Consider the following 17194-nt stretch of genomic DNA (forward strand, 5'->3'; position numbering starts at 1 on the left):
TGGTAAATATTAGAGAATAAACTTCATGTCTAATTTCTATGTGCTATCATTTTATTTTAATCCTAAATTACTGAGTTTTATAGACTTGAGGAAAAGTTTTGTAGGACTACAAATATAAATGTGGCTATATACACATATGCGTATTATATATACAGGAATGAATTGCTAAGGATGGGGGAAGAGGGAGGAAGTAGAGGAAAGGGAGAGAATTGAAATAGGAATGTCAAAGTTTGTTTTTGCATATATCTGGGGGAAAAATCAAATACTAAATTAAAATAAATAAAAGACCACTGACTGCTAGAAAACTGTCACAACATTCAATTTTTTTTATGTGTGGATAATTCCTTTAGAAATTTTAGAAATTTTAGAAATTTTAGAAATTTCTATACAAAGAACATTTAAGATTAAAGGTAAAGAATTAAAACAGACTTTATTAAATAATATCAAATTCCAGAGTTGTCTAACATATTTCCCAAAATATTTCATAGAGGAAATGTAAATTTTATACATTTTAAAATATACTAAATCCTGAAATTAAATTACAAGCCATTAAAAATCATATTTCATCTAACTAAAAAGTTATTTCTTCATATACCTGGCTAGTAATATTTGCTTAGAATTACAAGAAAGAGTAGCATTTAATAAAATAAACCACAAATATTATGTAGAAATTTTTTAAAAGTTAAAAATTTATAAACCAACATTGAAATGAAATTGTAACCAAACAAAGCATAACCCAAATTTCATGGATATAGGCTCTGGGACAGATTGTTTTAGTGAACAAGCAGTTTAAACTCTGCCCTGCATTCTAGGTAATTAGTTGACCAAGGATTTAAAAAACAAACTGACTCATCCTATTGACAATGGTCTTTAGAATAGGACCTTGTATCTCCAGTCTCCAAGCATATAACTAGCAAAGCAGAGTCTTGGAGACCAGCTTCTCTTTACATAAGCTGATCAAATAAACACCTTCCATTTTCCTTGGTCAATTCACCTAATCTCCAATTTTTTCTATTGTCCTACTAACCAAAATTTCCCTATCTGAAAGGGTGAGAATAACAAAATCATCCCATCTTTCGAAAAGACCGAATCAGTCGCTTAGATGATTCTCCACTAGACGCAATTGACCTGACTGAAAACAGTACCTTTTTTGTGTCTGTACCTTAGAGATGACATATAAAGCTATAAGGAACTGCAATGGTGGGAGTATTTAAAAGATCCTAATATCCTGAGGAGTTTTAAGAAAGCTCATGTTGGTGGGGGGGGGGGGGTCTTGACCATCTGAAAGACCTGTTAAGGAAGGAGAGACCCCATTTCAGAACCAAAAAGCTTCCATCCACATGTGGATAAGAAAGATAAGAAAGGGCCTCTCCTGAGTCAAAAGCAAGGGTTCTTTATGATGACACCAACTCTGGCTTCAGAGTTGCCCTGAGCAAGGATGTCCCTCAGCCTCTGTTGGCTTTAGTTTCCTTGTCTGAGAAAGGAAGGTAAGAGTGGCCTTACCTACCAGGTCTGACAGGGGAGAAAATAAGATTCCATTCATAAAGGACTTGAGGTAAATGAGTATTGTTATTGGTATTGTTATTACTAAATTTGGGGGTGGATCTTGGATTTCCTCAGTATAATGAATTCCCAGTAAATAAACTCTTTCTTCCCATTGAGGTAAGTATCTGCCTTCTACCTTAAAGTCTTGGAAATCTGTTTGAGACCCTGAGAAGGGAGGTAACTTGCCCAAGGTCACACCACCAGGTTGTGTCAGAGGCAGGGTTCACCCTGAGGCCAACCCTCTGTTCACAATATCACCCAACCTCTGATTGCTGTGACTGTCATAAGAGTAAAGGCCTAAAATGCAAGTTTTCAAATAAAATATAAATTGTATATATATATCCCGGCTGAATCACTAAAACTTATTTTTTCTCCATAAAATCACAATGGCTAACCTTCATATAGGGCCTTCAAAGTGCCAGGTGTGGGATAAGTAGTTTACAACAACCCTGGAAGTGAGATGCTATTATTATCTTCATTTTACAGATGGGGGAACAGAGGTAAACAGCAAAGAAGACTCATCCAGGGTCATATAGCCAGGCTGGATCTGAACTCCAATCTTTATGACTCCAGGCCTGGGATCACCCACTTGCCTAACCTCCACAAAACTCAATCAAAAAGATAAATCTATCCCAGATGAAAATCCTGGGACTAATAGAGTGAAGATAACATGTGGAAAATGTAAAAATGTGATGAAGATATTGCTCTAGGAAAAACAAATTTGAGTTGCCCTCCCCAAACGTAAAGGGGTTCAAAGCATAACTTATCTTTCTTCAGGTTCTTCTGATACTTGTGCAGCCACAGATAAATCTGCTTCAAACTTTGTCTTGAGGCCTCTCAAGTACAGGCGTAAGCTTTCGGGATCCAGCTGAGAATTTCTGGCGGCCTGAAGGAGCCTGGTGGCCAGCTGGTACACGGCCCTCTCCCTGGCCACTTCTGGTGGGCTGCTTGGGCTGTGCCGCTCCTTCAAAAGACACAGATGGTCAGAATGAGCATAGGAGGGAGCTTCCTTTCAACAGGGGAGTGTGGGCAATATTCTAACTCTCCCTCTTCAAGAGGCTATTTGATGCAGTCTCCTGATTTCAAATGTCCCAAGGCCTAAACAAGTAGCAATCTCTATCAAACATGGAAATAAAATTTCTGTTGAGCTCTTTTTACTTTAAGGCAATTCTATCATTTTTTTGAATAATACTCTACAATCAAACTAATTTTCCAAAAAGAATGGGCAGAATGGGGACACCAAAATGTTTACAGTAGAACATGCTATGTAGTAGCCATAGATAACCAGAAACAAGTAAATGCCCATCTCCTGGGGAAAGACCAAACAAGGGTAAGGAACAACAAAGGGAAGTGATTAGACCCGGGGAACATTACGCATAAGCACAAAAGTATAAATGGAAGGACCACAGTAACAATTTAATTGGTATGTTTAATATAAATGTTCAACCAAATGATTCTAATGCACTCAACTTCGTATTTATTTTTAAATAACTCAAGACCCAATCAGAAGTTATAAGAAACAATTCTTTTTTTGCTAACAAGTGCACTTACCATAATCTGCCTAGTGATCTGAGCTCTGATCTCTTTTGCATCTGAAATAATTGACTGTGGGAGTGAGGAGGCTTCTGCAGCTTTGATTCCTAGAATTATAAAAATGAGGCCCTGCCTTATTTCCAGGATGTTTGTTGGGATGTAAACTAGTTGATGTTAACAAATAAAACAGTTTTGACCCATACTTAACATGGTGCAATAGCCTAAGGAATCTGAAGTCCTGGCTCCCATGCCCAAGGTGAGAGAGGCCTGCATCAGGATCCCTTCCTCTGCGGGCTCTGAGAAGACTGGGGATTGAAGGGAGAAGTCATACCAACCAAGGGATTAACTCGCAAAGATGCTTCCTCTGCCCTCCTAAGGGGCTCTCTCCAGTTAAATCATCTCTACCCCTTCTTTCCCTGTTCCAAAAACCACAAGAGCGGAGGGCCCCATTCCATGACTCTTGGCAGAGGTTCTGCCACAGATGTTCTGTTTAGGGACAACCAGGAGACAGCTCTGCCAGACTTCCCACTTTCTCCTCCTCTGTCTGTCTCCCTCTCCCTCTGCCTCCAAGTCTATAGCCTGTCTGTCTGACTCCCTCCCTTTCTGTTTGAAGAGTCTGAGATTTGGTTCCTTGACTCCTCTTTCCCTCAATTTTTCTGTCTGTCCTTCCAAAAGCTGCTCAAGTTCACTGCTACACATCTTTTCTTAGTTTATCTACTCATCATCCATGTGGCTTGGAGTGAACCGACAGAGGAGTCTAGGAAGGAGATGGATGGATATGGAAAAGACATTTGGGAGGAAAGGCTGGGGGACTCTACCCCCTTTCCTGCATTTCTGAAACAGTCCAGGTATCAAGAGACTGCTACCTATTTCTTTATTGTAAGAGAGAAAAATCATTTCCAATCTTATCCCAATTCAGGGGGTTCTTAACCTGAGGTCCACAGATTCCCCATTATAGATTGATTTTAGAAGGTCTGAGAAGTTAGATGGAAAAGAAAATTACAACTTAATTTCAGTAATCTCTTTCTGAAATTTAGCATTTCCTTCTATTACTAATGTAGGTAACAAACATTGTCAGAAGAGGTTCTTAGGTCACGGCCATAGGGGTCTATGGCATATGCAAAGGTAAAGAAACCCAGGCTTAAACATAGTCCTGCAAATACAAGGTCTTTATTTTTTCCCCCAAGGATTCCCAACCAGCTTTGAATAAAATGAAGTAACATTTGTATAGTCTGATAAAATGGTTCTTTCGGTCATTCAAAAATACATACAAAAGAATGGTATTACTCCAATGGGTCCTAACCTTAGCTAAAATAATTTGTACCAATAAACTTCAGATTTATAAGTAAATTGGAAATTCTTTTTCTGTCTGGGTTTACATATCTGTTACATAACAATCTGGTACAGAAACATCAATTCTAGTTGGAAAATACTCTATCACTTACTCATGCATTTATTCCCTTTGGAATTGTATTATGAAACATGAAAGGTCTGTGGAGTGTGACTAGGATTCAGATTAGATATTGTGCCCATGCTATCAAAACTTGGTGGAGGGAACATGAATTTTCAATTGATAAGGACCCTAAGCACTAGATCCTGATTTAACTGGTGGAGAGAACCTCCTCCAACAAGGCAGGTGGCTCTGCTTTCTAAAGTTCAGAGGCCACCAATATGGACTCGGGGCTTCCTGCAAACCGGGCCTGATATGGAAGGTCACCTCATCACAGTAGCTTTGTTCTACTGTATTTCTGTTTATTTGGTTCAACAACTCCTAATTACATTTTAATCTGGCTTGGCCCTTGTTGACCCACAGGTCTGAGAGGTACTAAATGACTGGCCCAAGGTTGGGTGTCCAGGTCAGCCTTTGGACCCAGGTTCCTCTGGCCAGAGGCCAGCTCTTTGTCCATTGTTGCTCCATGGCCCCCTTTCTTCAAATTTCTGCTAAGCTACATTTTGTCTGAAACTTTCCAGATGAATCAAGGGCTTAGGCAACATTATGTAATTCAGAATAGGCTCAAAATTCAATTCTTTAAATAAAGGTTGGGTGTTTTGTAAGAAAGATAATCAAGAAAAACATAAACTTAGCTTAGGCGAAATGCCATTCAAACCAATTGAGTTTGACTGGAAACAGCAATTCTATCTTCAGAGGATTTATATGGACAGAAACATTTGAAATACCGTAATTTTTTTCTTCTGTGTGGCCTTTAGAGAGTTTGTGGGTATAGGTGATCGACTCTTTGTTTCTTAGGCTGCTTTTCACATGTTGAACTTCAAAATGGATATTTTCAACATTGGGAAATAAGCGATCTATTTGGCATAGCTCCAGGAAATGAGTAGCAAACAATGTAAATGCCTACAGAAGGGACCAGAGACTTCATATTAGGACTTGTCAAGTAAATTAAGTGATTCCATTCAAGCAAACTAGAAATGTCATTGTCACTTACAATCCAACAATGCAGGCACTGAACTGGAGAATCACGTAAGCAAACAAAAATGATTCCTATGCATGTGTTTGTGCATGAATCGGCTTGGTGGGCCCTGGGATCTCCCTGGACTACATTAGTTTAGTAGCTTGCTTCCCCAGGATGGAACCCCCCAAGGGCTCTCCTGGGAACCAACCAATCCCTTAGCATTTCTAAATGGCTAACTAGGTTCCAGGTGCTCTAGAGGACATTCCCTTTCTATCAAAGTGAATCTGCCTGGATCCCTGAGAAATGCAGTAACTTGTCACAGGCAATGGACAGCAAACCAGGCAAAACAATGTTTTCCTAACTCAAAAGTCATCTCTCTTTCCTCATATATACTCAGGCAAACATATTCATCTATGTTAAATCACTGGGGGAAAAAAAGCTATTTGTAGATAACCTAAAAGAAAATCTTTCAGGGCAAGTATATTTCATCTATAAATGCCTTCTAAAGATAGACTCCCCCATCAACCCTCCAAAGCAGGGGACTCAGAATTCTGTTGGTCTACCTATGCTGGACTTCCCCCCCTACCCACCAGAACCTGGAGCACATCACCAATGGAAACTCTTTCATGACGCCACCTCTGTTGTAGGAACTGGTGAATAATCTCGCCTCTCCAGAGTACTTCTGACTATTCTATGCATTTATGGAATTCTACCTTTTATTAAAATTATTTATCTTCCTAACTAAACTCTTTTATTGGGTGGAGAGCCAGCTGGATTGATTAGTCAAGTTAGACCCAAGTTCAAATCCTTTCTCAAACACATGTGATCCTGGGATAATCAGCTAGCCTCTGCCCTCCTCAGTTTCTTCATCTATGAAATTAGCTCTATCAATCTAATAAATCTATTAATCTTCACACTCAACTCTCAGACTTGTTGTGAAACTCAAATGAAGTAACAGATGTAAAGGGTCTTTGCCAACCTTAGAGTGCTATGGAGAGTTTAGCTGTTATAATTATTGTTATTTTCTTCTTCCTTTAATAGATTATATATTATTATAACTATTGTTTTTCTTTCTCTAATGTTCTATAGATGTAAAATGAATTATTAAACAACTTCAGAGGAGAGGATAATTAACAAAAATATCTAAACTTTTCTTTCACATTTTTTACATATTTCCTTTGCAATTAATCACCTTCTTTCATCATTTAATGGTAAGACATAAATAATATAATCTTTGCGTAATTTGAGCAAAAAAAGAACTGAGTCATGAGCCATTTCCTAGCTCAGCAGTGAGATTGTTGAGTGGGGAGTCATTTAGTTTTCAATGACAGATGAAATGGTTTTCATGAAACATGACCAAATAATGACCATAATAGAATTATCTGCTAGAAACTGATCCAGGACTTGTATCAAAGTAATACAAATAACTGGCATCTCTAGAGATTTTTAAGATTTGTGAAGCCCTTTATGTACATTATCTTTATTCCTTAAAATACTGTAAGGTATGAACTTCAGTTTTTATTATCCCCAGTTTACAGATGAAAAATTGAGGCTCAGAGATGCAAGTGGCCCACTCAAAGGCAGAATCTGAAACTAGGTCTTCCTGATTTCCACACTCAGTTCATCAGTGAGGTTTGAAGAAAATCAACAACCATAAGACTCAACTAGGAGACAAAAATATAAATAAAACTAAACTGATTCACAGGGAAACATTTAAGAAAATCTTAGTTACAATAATAGCATGATTGAGTATGCTAATGAAAGAACCTACAAGTCTGTAAAACAATACTTTCAAAATTTCACATCTCAAATCAATGGCATCTCTAGTAAATCCCACTTGACAAAAATTCTCAAAAACAACAAACATAAGTCTAAATTAATGATCCTATTATTAATTTAAGGTTCCTCATCCAATCTGTAAATTATTTATAATCTTTTTTCTACTCCCATTAGAACTATCTTACTAACAACTGCATCAAAGGGGAAGTGAAACTCAACGCCTCTATTTTTCAGCCGCCTCCTTAAGTATAAGCTGCATGATTAAGCACCAAGGAATATTTTACTAACTAGGATTGCTAAGGGATTTAATTTGTGAGCAGTGTCCATTAAAGTCGGTTAGGCACTTGTCTAAATGAAAAAAGTTACATCAAAAACTAATTGACTTAATCCATAAGAAATATGGAAGAATACCTTCAAGCTCAGCAGATATTCACAGACGGCATAACAAATGCCAATCCCTTCCTCTGTAGCAGTACCTCTGCCAAGCTCATCAATTAAGATGAGTGATTTGTCGTTAGCATTATGTAGTATATACGCTATCTAGGGAAAAATATGGTAATATTACTCACTTTAGCGATGAAGCTGTCAGTATGATAAAGAACAAAATTAGAAAAAAAATACAGATTATTAATTCATCTGAAATGAAGCTTTACTGAGAAATCTGCTACCCAGAGTAAAAGATGACTCTTCTTTCTTAAATTCAAGACCAATAATTACAATGGTAATTACAATATTAACAGCTGATGAGTATATAAAAATGCATTGCATGTGTGCATGAGACAACACAAAGAGCAAGTAGCCAACATTTAAATTACATCTTAGATTCAGCAGAAGAAAATAAAGCAATAAATTTCATCTTAAGCTTATGGGGAAGAAACCCAAGATACTAATGATTGGTAAATTTCTATCATTAAATATTTGACTTTTCAAATTAATTTTAGCAAAATTAAAACTAGAAGAGCTTCAGAGAAAAATACAGGAAAAAATATACCAGCATGGAAGTCTAAGGCTAACTCAATAAATTAACAAACCCAGAAGACTTTTGTGAGAGGGCACCAAAGACAAGTCTTCTTCATAGATACTATCTGCACAGCAACTTCCTTACCAATAGAATTCCATTCTATTTATGACATCACATAGCCATAACCTGATGCAGCAAACTTCATGAACTGTATATAATATTCCTACTAAATTAAATTTCTTGAAGGCAGAGCCTCTCAATCAATAAATCAACAAGTATTTATTATCTATTGACCATGCATCGGGCACTCTTCTAGGGTCTAGAGATGAAGACAATATCAAAACAATTTCTGCCCTAAATGAACTAATGGTGAAAACCATAGATAAGCATTTTGAAAGCCCATCCAAGGTGGTTTTGGGAGAAGGGCTCTAGTTGCTAGAGGGGCCACCAAAGGCCTCAGCTGGAAAGGGAGCTTGAAGAGAGAAAAGTCTGGATGCATCAAGATGGCAGGCCATCATCCTTCTCAGGCAATGGTGCTCCCCAAGTGTCAGCCCTACTCTGTGCTCTCAGAGAATGACACCATCCCTAGTCTGAAGGAGTTCACTGTCTCCGTGGAAAAAATATGCATGTGTGTGAGTATGAGCACAGTAAGGATGTTCATGCAGAAGAAACAGAGGGAATGGTCCATGCCAAGTCTTGGTCTCCCTGAGTGTTCCCTGGTAGGCCAAAGGAGAGGTAAAGATGTTGAAGAAAGGAAGCTTGCTCAGGGCTGACCCAAGGTCCTGGGCCAGGAAGGCCAGGGAGAGTGAGGACCTGACTGATCTCACAGAGCAGTCTAGGGGAAGGGGAAGGATTATTCTAAGCCCTCTGGTTCTTGACAAGAAGACTCCTCTAATTTCCTTAATCACCGTGACCCTGGGGACATGGGCTCACTTTCATGATTTTGCAGTGTTTTCAAAAGAAACTGGTTTTCCTAAGTTCTTTAAGGGGAATGAGGTTTGGAAGGTGAGGGAGGGGTTAAAAGCATCTTGAGTGGGATGGACTGTGGGACATAGAGAGGATACCCTTTTTCTACATCACTGGGGGTTGGGGACTTTCCCAGCTCAGAACACAGGGTCTGTGAATTTGAGTTTTTTTTTTTATAATGTATCCAATCACAATTGGTTTCCTTTGCAATAGTATGTATCTCATTTTATATATTTACAATATTATTCTGAGAAGGGATCCATAGGTTTAAGCAGACTACCTAAGGGGTCTGTCCATTAATGTGCTCCAGAAAGCTGGCCTGGAACAACACATGTCTGATGAATCCTACAGAGTAATGTTGAACTAATCTTCCTTACTCCTAGATCTGGTTTGACCTCAAACTGCTCCAAAGTGTGGTGTTCAATGTCCCTGGCCAGCCTTCATCCCCACCCAATTTCTGAAGACTTGGCTAGTAACCCCAGGCCTTACAAAGAGGGTGGTTCTGCCCCTCTCTTGATGCACTAACTGGAACACACAATATTGTCTGATTTGTGGATTGTAAAGTTGATGAATTCTGGAACTGCATCAGAGCTTCAGGTCTTCCCAGCTTCTAGCACAGGCCTCTAAAAACAGCAGGTATGCAATGGTTTTGAATAAATGAATAATCTCATACACCCTACGGAGGTGACTGTCTCACTGTAGAAGTGATGTGCGCCTGTAATGCAAGTGAAATGAAATCATTTGCAGGAAATTACAGAGTCAGGAATGATCCAAATGATTCCTAACTCCTCAGGGCTGGCCACAGAGGTCAATTTGATTCCCTTTGACCCCTCCAGTTAATTGGAGCACTAGTCAATCCATGAAAGGGACATGAAGGATATGTAATTGTTTAAGCTAAGAGAAAGTTTCAACATGGCAAAGCATGATTATAAAAAGCTTGCCATCAATCCAATATTTTAAAATCAAGTCTAGGGGGGCAGCTAGGTGGCACAGATCACTGGCCCTGGAGTCAGGAGGTCCTGAGTTCAAATCCAACCCCAGACACTTAATAATTATTTAGCTGTGTGACCTTGGGCAAGTCACTTAACTCTACTGCCTTGCAAAAAAAACCCCAACTAAAATCAAGTCTAGAAAGAACAATGTAAAAGGTATAAATAATTACAGAAAGTTTGTTTTGGGGATACAAGTTATTTTTATATGTTCCATAAAAAAATGAATATGCTATCTATGTAAATGACCACATTTTCTCTCACACACAGATATAAAGTTTACTCTTTCACATAATAGATAAATAAGGAAATTGTCTTTGACTGCCTTTTACCTCTCAGGATTAGGCATGAACATACTTATTCTCTGTTTCAGTATGGATACAGTCTATTAGAAGAAACCCAAATGTCTATGAAGCTAATTAGTTTCTGACATTAGAAGAATTTAACTTGGTACCTCTTTCATTTCCTTCATAAATGTTGACGAATTTGTTTCTATATCATCATTCATACTGATTCTAGTGAAAATTTGTTCAGTGATTCTAAATGAAGAATATTCTGCTGGGACAAATGAACCTGTAGAATTAAGAAAAGATGTTGGGTGTTTTTAAGATCAAAGCAAAGATAAATTCTTTAATAAAAAACATTTAGTACTAAACTTTTTCTCTTTTTTATCGCACAATGGTTAACACAAATACTTATGAAGACCAAATTTTAAAAGAAGTCACATGCAAAAGAATGAAAAGAAGTATCAAAAAATTTAAAAGGAGAAAATTTTAAATAGTAAGAAATTCAATTTAGAAAAGTAATTGAGGGCAGCTAGGTGGCGCAGTGGATAAAGCACCGGCCCTGGAATCAGGAGTACCTAGGTTCAAATCCGGTCTCAGACACTTAATAATTACTTAGCTGTGTGGCCTTGGGCAAGCCACTTAACTCCATTTGCCTTGAAAAAAAAACCTTAAAAAAAAAGAAAAGTAATTGAAAGTTCAAATTCTTATAAAAATGTTATAGCAAATCAACCTTTAGAAAATATACCAAATTTGACTAGAAAGCATTGAAGACTACATGGTAAGAAGAAAAAAACACTTAAGTTTTCATCCATAAAAAGTTACTGTCCCTAAGGACATGATGCCAACTATACCAAATTTTATATCCCTCTCTTGAAAGCAGGTCTCAATAGTTCAACTTATAAATCTGCTCTGTATAAAGAATGAGACCACAAAATGCACTTTAATTCCATTGGAGGATAAAAGCATGCCATTATTTGCATGTTAAAAAAATAGCATCTAAATTTGTGAAAAAAAAATTCTATCCTCAAATACAAGTTAGCAAAGTCAGAGAGAAAAATAGTAGCCCATTAAATCCTGAAGGAGAAAAAGCTTTTCTCCTCATAAATTCATTGTCCAATCAGGCAAAAGACAATCCTAAGAAAGCTTTAAAAGCAGCCAATTTTTTAAAAAATCACAACTGATCCACCAGAAAAAACCCAGTTTGTCAGTAATTTTATAGTGATGTGATATTATCTGGGGCCCTGAAAGGTTAAGTGGCCTTACCCATGGTCACACATCTGGAACTCATTAGAATTGACTTGAACCTTGGTCCTCCTACTCTATTATCAAACAATAAGGAAAAATAAATGAGTATTCTGACAGCTGAATATCTAATGTCATTGTTAAACAAGTAACCAGAAAGAGAAGGTACCATTTTTTATTCCACTGGGAAAAGCACTAAGCTGGGGCTCAAGGGATCTGAGTTCTAGTTCCATTCTCCTGCTAATTAGCCATGGGGCCTGGCAAAGTCAGTTCAACTCTCCTGGAGTCCTTAACTCATAAGGTGAAGGTGATCTATACATTTTACACATCCACAGTCTCCTGACCTTTCCTCTTTTGTTTTCTTTGTACTATCTGGAGGCAGATCAATACCAAAAGAGCATAATTGGTGGTGGAGAGAAGGTGCAGACTGCCCTGTTCCCTTGATTCATCCTCCAGTCCTTGCCCTCAGGGAATATTGCTGCCCTGCCCAGTAATCCCATGGGTCCTTCATTGGGTAGCCTTCTTCCCTGTCACACCACTCCTCCCAGATTTCTTTGAATGAGTCCTTGAAATGGCAAGTAAGGAATGAAGACTGATGGCACTCCTAACACCAAGTCTACCAGGCAACAAGGATGAGAGCCTTCTGGTAAGACTAGTAGAAGGGTCCACTTCAAAGACAGTCAATCTTAGCTTAGAGTTTCTACTGGCTGTCTCCCGGCAGCTTGGCTCTGCTGTTGTTGGGGTCTTGAATTCTAGAAATGAAATGTCCTTCTTCTAATAAGACAGGCTCCCTAGCAGCTGCTCCCCAGGTGGGTGATCACAAAAAGCAGAGAATTCAGCTAAAGATCAGCACAATAAACACCAATGGAGATGCCTGGCAGGCAGGAGAGATTCCCAGTAGAGCTGTGACACATGCCCACAGAGGGCATTACATGGCACATGCCCATAGAGGGCATTACCAAAGGATAGATGTGGCTCTGTAACTTCAGTAATAGGAATTGCCTCTGATGCATGTTTCTTACATGTATACCTTTTCATGGATGTGCCTAAGTTAGCTACATATATGCCTTCATAGGACAAATCGTGCATGTGTGAGCAGGAGAAATATGTCACATCACTGATTATTCTAAGCTCTTTGAGTGAATGCCTTTTGCTTCTTTACTAAAATATAAATCTCTTGGTAGGGACCTGTAAGCTAATAGATTTAAGTGGATGCCAACTCAGAGGGGGGGGAGGAGGTATCCAAAGGGAGGAAATGTCAAAAATTATGGGAGGTTTTTTGATATAGTCATTTTCAAGAGTTTGAGGGTGAAATTTAATAAACTGTCACCATTTTGATAATCTAATAAATGATGTCATCTAATCTTAACAAGTCCCTTCTGCTGTTGCCCATTCCCTTATTCTTCCCTAAATGAATCTCTGTTGCAGCCTTCCCCCCCCCCCCCCCCCCCGCTTCCATTTACTTCTCAATCCCTTTCAATCTTATTTCTGACCCAATCATTTGACTGAAATTGTTCTTTCCAAGGTTATCCACTTTATTTCTTAAAATTAATTTTATAGTTTTAAATCAGCCTTCACACTCTTTTATTCCAATTCCCCAATTGAAAAACAACCCACCGCCCCCCAAAAAAATCCTGTTACAAACATGATCATCAAGCAAAACACATTCCCACTCTCTTTATGGGGAAAAAAAAATACCAATCACCTTCCCAATCAGGAAGTAGAAAATACATTTGATCTTTGGTCCTCTGAAATTCTGACTGGTCATGAAGAGCTCCTAGTTTTTTCAAATTATTTGCCTTTATCATGTTATCACTGGATAATTGCTCTTCTTATTCTGTTCACTCTGCATCAGTTCATGAAAATCTTCCTGGGATTCTCTGAAAGCACCCCCTCTCTTCATTTCTTACAACACAATGTTCAGTCACTTCCTAATTTATCGACACTCTTGAGATTCTCTTTCTTTGCTGCCTCAATTTTATACATTGTTTTGCTTAATCTGTCTTTACTCTTAATTCTGCCTCCCCTTTCTCTCCTATTTCCCAGCTGAATGAAATGTATTTCTGTGTACAACTTTGTATGGGTGTATTTTTCCCTCCTTTGACCAGGTCAGGACTTATCCACTCCCCCATTCCCTTTATTATTTGTTGAGATGCCTACTTGCAGATTCTAATTATGCTAAGTTTTCCTCTAACCTTTCTTTCCCTTCTCTACCTCATACTGTGCTCCTCCCCCACTCCCTCTCATTCCAGGTTTCTCTTAAGTTCTTCAGGATGGAACAGAACTTCTCCCCAGGCTTTGTCTAATGAGACTCTCTCAAAGACCCCTGAGGACAACAAGGTTCAGAGAGGTCCATGGATCAACTTCCCCTATCAGAATGTAAGCAGTTTATCTTAGTTATTACAGATTATTTATCTTTGGGGTTTTATATTTCTTTTCACTCCTGTGTTTGAAATTCAGTTTCTCTCCAGGATTTTCTGCTCTTTTTACCAGGAATTCTGAGAAGTCTTCTGTTTTACTAAAGGTCCATTTCCCCCTGTAACATTATACTCAGTTTTGCTGGATACATTACAGCTGGTTTTCAATTTCTGGCTCCTTCGTGGTAGTGGCTGCTACTTTCTATGTGATTCTGACTGTACTTGATGGGTTATTTAAAGTCTTTCTTTCCTTGCAATTTTTTTCTTTGATCTAAAAGTAATGCATTTTGATCGTAATGTTCCTAGGGGTTTTCATGTTGGAGATTATCTCAAGAGGTGACCAGTGGTTTCTTTCTAGTTTGTCTTTCCTTCTGGTTCTAAGAGATCTAAGGGATCTTTCTCTGAAGATTTCTTGGAATAAGATGTCTGAGCTCTTTTTTTGAACGTGACTAGTCCCACCAACTTCACATCAACCTGTGACATGACTGTTGGCTGAGCTGTCAGCTCAACTTCCCTTGTCTAGGGTCCTGGGTCCTATGGATCATTCTCAGAGGTCCCTCATTGTTCCTCATAGCATCAATGCTACACTGAGAAACCTGACCTGGACTCTGACTGCCAGGTTCCTGAACTTTTGAAATTCCCAAGGTCAATTGGTCTCACCCTAGACAATGGAAATTAAGGAGTCACTGAATGAACTCAAAAGGCAAATGTCTCCACTGATCAGAACCAGCTACCCAATGTGACTGTATATTGCCAGCAACTTGAGGGGGGGACCTTCTTTGGTGCAGCCTTCTATAATTCTTAATGTGGTCTGTTCCATGTACATAGGTGGAATTTAATAAATGCTTACTGAGAGAATAGTGAATATTCAATGATTATTAAGAATAGTTGCTATAACCTATAAAAGAAGAGTGATCTCAAGTTGCTTCTGGAAGCTTAGAAATTAAACTTTTGACACTAAAGAATCTGAGTAGAGGATTAGATAAGTATCTCTAGAACAAATGGTCACTTACCAATTTGGGCCATAATCTGACAAAGAGCGATTTGCTTTAAATATGTCGATTTTCCACTCATGTTTGGTCCCGTAACAATAATGAAATTGCTTCCCTCAGTAATGAAAGTATTGTTAGCCACAGGCCTTTCCACAGATATCTTCTCAAGGATGGGATGCCACCCTTGTTTGATGGCTAATGTGTCTGTGAATTCTGGTCGAACTAAAGGGGAGAAAACCACATGATTTTAAAATATCAACCACAGAACATTTAAACTTTTTCTTTCTAAACTTTAATATAAGGTCACATGGTAGAGTAGACATGACTGAAGGTTTGGATCATGAAGGGATTGAATCCTAGCTCTACCATTTACAAAGAGTTGGAACCATGGGTCACTGAACATTCTCAGGGCAAAAAGTTTGCAGGGGGTGACCCCTGAAATCTCTTCTAGCTTTAAGGCTAGGATCCTATAAATGAATTGATGAGGTTTTGTCTTCATTCTCAAAGAAGATCATGACATCAGGGAGGTGATGCCATGAGATGCACATGAATTGGAGTGGGGAGGAGGGGAGGGCTGCATTGAGTCCCCAGCCTCACTTTCTTGTCCAGAGTCATCTGGGTCCAGTGGCCAGATAAGAATCAGTACAACTGGAGTTGGACCTGGATGTGAGGCAATCAAAAGACAACTATGACCACAAGTGACTTGCCCAAGGTCACACAGCTAAAACATGTCAAGTGTCTGAGGCTAGATTTGAACTCCCGTCCTCCTGACTCCAAGTTGAACGCTTTATCTGCTGTGCCACCTGGTGCCCTATGAATAGCTGCATTCGAGATTTTAAAAAAAGGACATTTATACTTTAAATAGGTTTTTGCCTATGGAGTTTGAAGTTCTGCTTATCGTGTCTTCTCCAGTCCAAAAAATCTTAGGTCTATGGTGTGGTGCCCAGTCCTATGACCAATTCAGATACTCTCAAGCTTGTCAAAATCCTTCTGAAAATATGACATCTAGAACTGAACATAGTGCTCTCGTTACATTCTAACCAAGGCAAAGTATAATGGAACTGTTTACTTTCTTCATATGAACTCTCACACACACTCACACTCTCTTTCTCCCCCTCCCTCTAAAATTGCACTATCTTCATATTATTGAGTCATATCAAATATGCAATCTTCTCAAATCTCTCATGCTTTTGCAGAGGATTGATGGTCTCTCCATGATTCCTTCATTCTCCACTTTTGAAGATGATTTTCTAATCCTAATAAATTTCATCTTATTAGATTCAGTCTGTCAATATATTTGTCTGTTGAGCTCTCTTTAGATCCTGGCTCTTTCATTCATTCACATGAGTTGTAACTCCTGGATATTTTCTGGATATTTGACAAGCATGTCATTTCTCTGTAGCTTCATCCTTCTATATGTGCATTTTTAAATGGACTGGCAATGAGTTCACATAGTTCATTTTGATAGTTGTCCCTTTTCTTCTTTGGAATAATTTTTATTATTCAGAAACTCATTCTTGGGAGCTCCCCATTCTTTTCAGTCTTGTTTCCCTTAAAGAAATGTAGGCCATGGAATTCTACCGACTTAGACTCAAACAGAAATCATTAATGGTTCTGTCAACCTGGAAAGAGGTTTTAAATAAGATGTTCCGGGGATTTATGATGGGTCCTGGGCTGTTTAATATACCTTATCAATAACATGAATAAAGTCATGTCTTGAATTCCTATTTAATCTGCATATGACACAAAGGGGAATCCAGTGGATGATGTAATTTTATCCAAAAAGATCTTAAAAAGCTGAAAATAATGATCTGAAATTTAATAGCAACAAACTTAATAGTAACAAAAGTTTTACACTTGAAATCAAGAAATTAAAATTACAGGTACAAGATGGAGACATTGTCTGAAAAAGATCAGAAGTCAATATGAGTCAGCAGAAGCCAAAAGAAGTCATGTAGCTTTGGACTCTGTTAAGAAAGGCAGTTTCTATGTCAAATAATATCTTTAACAAAAATAAATTTAAAAAAAAAAAAAGAAATTTATGCTCTTTTCCCTAGATTAGTTTTCCAGTC

General features: G+C 38.3%; 1 protein-coding gene and 1 long non-coding RNA gene across 6 annotated transcripts in view; one reads left to right on the forward strand and one right to left on the reverse strand.

The window, feature by feature from the left end:
- Positions 1-518: 518 nt before the first annotated feature.
- The window catches only part of MSH4 (mutS homolog 4), a 74244-nt gene continuing 57568 nt past the window's right edge, over positions 519-17194 (reverse strand). The window contains exons 14-19 of one of the 3 annotated variants that reach the window (XM_074221146.1): positions 15144-15344; positions 10639-10757; positions 7680-7808; positions 5257-5431; positions 3097-3185; positions 520-2509 (exon numbers count right to left, since the gene is read on the reverse strand). In XM_074221146.1, coding sequence (XP_074077247.1) covers positions 2309-2509; positions 3097-3185; positions 5257-5431; positions 7680-7808; positions 10639-10757; positions 15144-15344 — 914 coding nt within the window. In that variant the 3' untranslated portion in view covers positions 520-2308. Of the gene's footprint in view, positions 2510-3096; positions 3186-5256; positions 5432-7679; positions 7809-10638; positions 10758-15143; positions 15345-17194 lie in introns of all 3 variants that reach the window. The other 2 variants (XM_074221147.1, XM_074221148.1) reach the window with 2 other exon arrangements.
- LOC141512311 (uncharacterized) overlaps positions 8471-17194 on the forward strand; it is a 42785-nt gene continuing 34061 nt past the window's right edge. For all 3 annotated transcript variants that reach the window (XR_012475445.1, XR_012475446.1, XR_012475447.1), the window contains exons 1-3: positions 8471-8861; positions 9579-9831; positions 13966-14092. This is a non-coding gene — a long non-coding RNA (uncharacterized LOC141512311). The remainder of the gene's footprint in view (positions 8862-9578; positions 9832-13965; positions 14093-17194) is intronic.

This window comes from Macrotis lagotis, chromosome 2, assembly GCF_037893015.1.
Source record: "Macrotis lagotis isolate mMagLag1 chromosome 2, bilby.v1.9.chrom.fasta, whole genome shotgun sequence".
Lineage (NCBI taxonomy): Eukaryota > Metazoa > Chordata > Mammalia > Peramelemorphia > Peramelidae > Macrotis > Macrotis lagotis.